Source organism: Lotus japonicus, chromosome 5 (genome assembly GCF_012489685.1).
Source record: "Lotus japonicus ecotype B-129 chromosome 5, LjGifu_v1.2".
NCBI classification, from domain to species: domain Eukaryota; kingdom Viridiplantae; phylum Streptophyta; class Magnoliopsida; order Fabales; family Fabaceae; genus Lotus; species Lotus japonicus.
Window position 1 is genome coordinate 6102418 of NC_080045.1, and position 4869 is coordinate 6107286.

The 4869-nt window shown below is 39.4% G+C and overlaps 1 protein-coding gene across 1 annotated transcript; it reads right to left on the minus strand.

The window, feature by feature from the left end:
* Positions 1–281: 281 nt before the first annotated feature.
* On the minus strand, positions 282–4556 carry LOC130717399 (probable xyloglucan glycosyltransferase 12). Its single transcript, XM_057567618.1, has 5 exons — positions 3305–4556; positions 2752–3060; positions 2265–2555; positions 1739–1852; positions 282–1451 (listed from the first exon to the last, which is right to left on the minus strand). Exons 1-5 carry the CDS (start codon positions 4082–4084, stop codon positions 825–827), a joined length of 2121 nt encoding a protein of 706 aa, XP_057423601.1. The 5' UTR covers positions 4085–4556; the 3' UTR covers positions 282–824.
* Positions 4557–4869: the final 313 nt, after the last annotated feature.

The window sequence follows — 4869 nt, forward strand, 5'->3', positions numbered from 1 at the left end:
AAATCTCTTATCCAAATTTAACCACCTTCAAACGTTAAGATGAACTTGTAAATCACTCATTTTTAGTCATTCCCAAGACCCAACTAGGGGTTGAAAAGAGGGTAGCTAGCATTGTAAACATCAAGCCTGGATCACAAATTTAAACGAGCATAGGACCACATTGAATTAGAACTAGTCACGAAACGTTGATGATACTTGGCTAAGAAATTAATTGAACATTTCATTTGAATTTCTTCCTACCAGTACCAAAACTATGATGGATCTAGGAGCATGACAAGGAGGAAAGTGTAACTGACTTTTCACTGCAACTAGAATTTCCCACTTGGTTTAAACTTTAAACCACAAATTTTCATACAAAAGAATGAATCCAAAAAAGAAAAAGAATCAACATAAAATTACAAGATGAAGAAGGGAAAAAATGGTAAAACTTAAACATCCAAGTCCTCTCTCTTCTTTTTCTTCTGTCCACAATAACACAATTGGGTGGGGTCTTGTACTGGCCATAGTTGGATAAGGAGCCTGTAAGAAGGACCATGAGCAAGAAAAGAAAACACTCTCAGCCCTCTACAATGTCCCCATAACTGTCTTCAATGATTTCATAGGACACCCTTTGCCCACCCTTGATTTCTGTGTATATCTCTACATAGTATTGACTAAAGAGTCTTTATCTTCATTTTTGTTTTTTCTTTCGAATTCAGTGCAGATTCGGAAACTCTTCTATAATTGATTCAAAATCCAGAATCATTGTGAGGAGAAGCTTCTGTGAGTAGGTTCTAGGTTTCGTAATTGACACTGATGAAAGAGAAATTGATCCTAACATGCTATCAGTCAACTTGTTCGCCGATCAAGTCTAGACCAACTAAGAGGAATGATATGCCTTGGAATAGCAAGAAGTAGAAGTGAATTCCCTGAGCTGAAAGGAGACTCCTTGCTGAAGCTGTTAGGAGTAGAAAGGCCAAAGCAAGCTCCTTCATGTAGATTCTATTATGCTTTTTTTTCTTTGATGCCTTTTTCTCCTGAAGTTGGATTTCTTCTTTAAGTTCCTCAAGATCAGGCACAGAGACCCCTCTTTGATGCTTTGGTCCTTTCTCTATCAAGGAAACAAGATCGCCCTCGGAGGAACGACCCGATTTCTTGGTAACAACCCACTCATATGCACTTCCGAGCTGGAAGAGACCAGAGATCATGGCATTGAATTTGGTAACTGACATGGTGTTCTCAAAGAGAAGGTAAGGAACGATGAAGGGGAAGGCCTTTGGAGCAGGAAGGATGTTGAGAAATGACATGGTGGCTGGGATGTAACAAACAACCCAGGCGGGAAGCTCGGCCTCAGGTATAAACATTGTCATCGGGAGAATTATGCAGAACAGTGTAAATGAATAGAAGGGTAATATCAATTTCCTAAGAAGAAAGAAGAGGAATATCAAGTTGAATTTTTTCCATATGCTTATCTGCAAAAAATATAATTGGCACAAACAAACACTGAATAAGCACTAGGAGCAGATGTCAAAGGTAATTTACTATTGCCATAAAAACAAGGTCTTGAATTATACAATTTTACATATTTGGAAATCTTTGTACAGTTGATTCTAAAGTAATAAATAAATCCATTATGGGGGAAAAGCTTACGTGAGTAGCTTTTGAATGTCACTCATAATTGATTCTGAGGGAAAAAAAAAATGATCCAAAAATGCTATCAATTGTAAAAGAAATTCCAAATATGCAAATAGTATTATACCTTGGAGCGAATGATGTCGGGCAAACAAAGGCGGAACAATTGCATTGGCCCAGAGTGCCATCTATGTTGCTGTTTCCTATAGGCTTCATAAGATTCTGGTAGCTCACACTGGCACTGGAAGCATTGAAAACTTGCAGTTAGTTAATTTGGCAATGACAAACTAATCGTTGTGTCATTTGCATTACCATTTGGATCTCCAAGACCATAATTTGGACAAAAGCTATAAAAGACAAGCTTTTGAACCAACCCATGATTTGAGCCTTTTAAAAACGGAATGCAAACACACCACTAAAATTGATTCTTGGGAAAAATCAATTCTATGGAGAAGCTACTCACTTCTGGTGCCAGAATTGATTGAGGGAAAATAAGCTAATCCAAACAAGCTATAAATGCATGTTTGGTTTCACGATTTGCATACAAGCGAGGACTTATGGCTTCTAACCAGACTTGATTCTAGAATATGTCACCATGAAACCAAACATGCTATAAACAGCTTGGTATAAATCAATATTGAGGGAAATCAAACCTCAACATCATTGAGGAAGATGAATTTCCAGCCATGAAGATGAGCTCTAACAGCAATATCCATGTCTTCCACGGTGGTCCTCTCCAACCAACCACCCGATTCCTCCAAAGCCTTTATTCTCCACACTCCGGCCGTTCCATTGAACCCGAAAAAGTTAATGAAAACCCCATTTACTTGCTGCTCCACCTCAAAATGGAATGCCAAATTAATGTTCTGCAACCTTGTTAACAAGTTCTCATCCTTATTCACAAAAGACCATCTTGCCTGAACAAGCCCCAATTCGCTGTTGTCCTGTTCAATATCACCAACTGAATCAATTGACTATCACAACACAACAACAACAACAACAACAACAACAACAACAACAACAACAACAACAACAACATGGATGTTCACATTTCAAACTACTATAGGACAAAATGACAAACACATGAAGCTAAATCTCACTCCAAGGGTGTTGTTACAAAACGACATTTGGATCACTCACCTTAAAATGAGGCACCGTTCTTTTAAGGAAATCCGGGGTAGGCTGAAAATCAGCATCAAAAATTGCAACAAATTCATAGTCTTTCACATAACTACAATTCATAGCAGATTTCAAGTTACCAGCCTTGTAACCTTCTCTAATCACACGATGCCTGTAAATAATGTTGGCACCTTCTTGCTGCCATTTGTTAACCTCTTCCTTGATCAACAACTGAGTTGTTGGATCATCAGAATCATCAAGAACTTGAATAAGCAACTTGGATTTAGGCCAATCCAAATTACAACAAGCAGCAATTGATTGCTGATAAACCTGAACAAAAACACATCACACAGCAAGATCAACACAACATAAAGAAAGAAACAGGTGCCAACATACACAACTACGTTCATGTTTGAAAACTCGTTCGAAAAACCACGATGGTGAAGCCAAAAAATCATAGTGACAACAAAGCAATTTCCCTAAGCTTTTGCTTCTGTTTACCACAACTTTGGCTTTACCACGAGTGTTTTCGAACGAGTTTCCAAATAGATCACTGTAATGTAACAATACCTACCTCTCTCTCATTACACATGGGGATCTGCACTAGCACAAGAGGGAAGAAACCCTTCTCACCAGATTCCTGATCCACTTCACCATCTTTCGGAACAGGCTTGATCTTCTTAAACCGGATCCAAAAACAACCTAAACAGAGGACTAACCTATCCAAACTCTGAATAATGAAGAGAATAATACACATATATGCCAGAAACTGAAGAGGTGGAGCAAGATACTCCACACGAGTCAAAACCCACCTAGAATAAATCCAATCAAACACACCCTTCACACCAAACGAAGAAGAAACCCACAAATTCTCAAACTGAAGACTCGGTGCACCGAAATGCCAACCTTTGAAGTACGCAGCAACCTCAAAACAGAGAAGAAGAACCGAAACCCAGAGAAACACCTTGATGCAGGAATAGAATCTTGTCCTCACGGTGGCACTCTCGTTCCCCCTCCCACCACCGACACCCTCGCCGTCAACATCGGTTCTCCCGGAAGCCACGCGGCGTTTCACGGCGGAGACGAGGCTGAACAATGCAGGGGCCACAGAGGCGAGACAACCTGCGGCTCTGTGAGCTTTGAGAAGGAGAACCCATGTCAGCTGCTTGGCGTTCTTCCCTCTTCCTTTGTCTCTGTGAATCCCTGAAGAAGGGTCTGCAATGATGAAATCTTCATCGGAGGGACCTTCAAGCTCCACCATGGACCAGTTCGGATTCTCCATTTTGACCACCACAGGGGTTCCGCCACCGCGGTGGTTCTTCTCCTTCCCCCACCAATTGAACATAGGTGCCATTTTGAAGGCTGATCTCAAAAACCCACCTCAGAAAAACAGTAAAAAGTTGAAAAATGGAAGAAAATAGCACCCTATTCGTGGTTTTCCAACCAAATCTCTCTGTTTTGAGAGAGAAACACAAGAAGAAGAGGCTATAAGTTTGATCTCATTGTCAGAAAATGAAAAGAATAGTTGAAATGGGAACCATAGAGAGAGACGCGTGGAAGAGAAAGCAGAGCAATGCGTCTCAAATCCATGGTGACATTGGGAAGAAGCTCATACGTGAACTCTGTTTTTCACAGAAACAGAGAGAGAGAGAGAGAGAGAGAGAGTGTGTGTTGTGTTATGAGTTATGACCTATTGGATGAGTACAAATCTACTCACATCCAATTACAGCTTGCAATAATAAGAAGAAGGAAGAAGCAGGTGAAAGAGAAAAATGAGAAAATGAGAACAGAAGAAAGTTAAACAAATAGTTCAACACGTCTTTGATTTTGATTAATCAATGATGATGATAAATAGGTTGTTTTGTTGTGTAATGGGAATTGAAATTTGAAATGAGCAAGAGGAAAAGAATTTACAAGACAATTTTTTTTACCCAGAAAGCGATGCTTTTGCTATCTATCTCATGTATTTTTTACCAAAACCTAAAAAGACTATTGAATATCTTGCTTCAAATGTTGCACATTCTAAACATGGAAAAACTAGCAATCATAAGAATCACACAGGGACCATTTAAGGTGATAATGGATAAAAATGGAGAAGATCAAGAAGTAAATAACCAGGGCAATTTTTTTGTTTTCCGA

Excerpts from the sequence above, each read along its gene's own strand:
- LOC130717399 (XM_057567618.1), bottom strand. The coding sequence starts at position 4,084 with ATGGCACCTATGTTCAATTGGTGGGGGAAGGAGAAGAACCACCGCGGT. Across the intron at positions 2,556-2,751 it reads GAACGGTGCCTCATTTTAAG|GACAACAGCGAATTGGGGCT; the intron begins GTGAGTGATCCA and ends GATATTGAACAG. Across the intron at positions 1,452-1,738 it reads CCGACATCATTCGCTCCAAG|ATAAGCATATGGAAAAAATT; the intron begins GTATAATACTAT and ends TATTTTTTGCAG.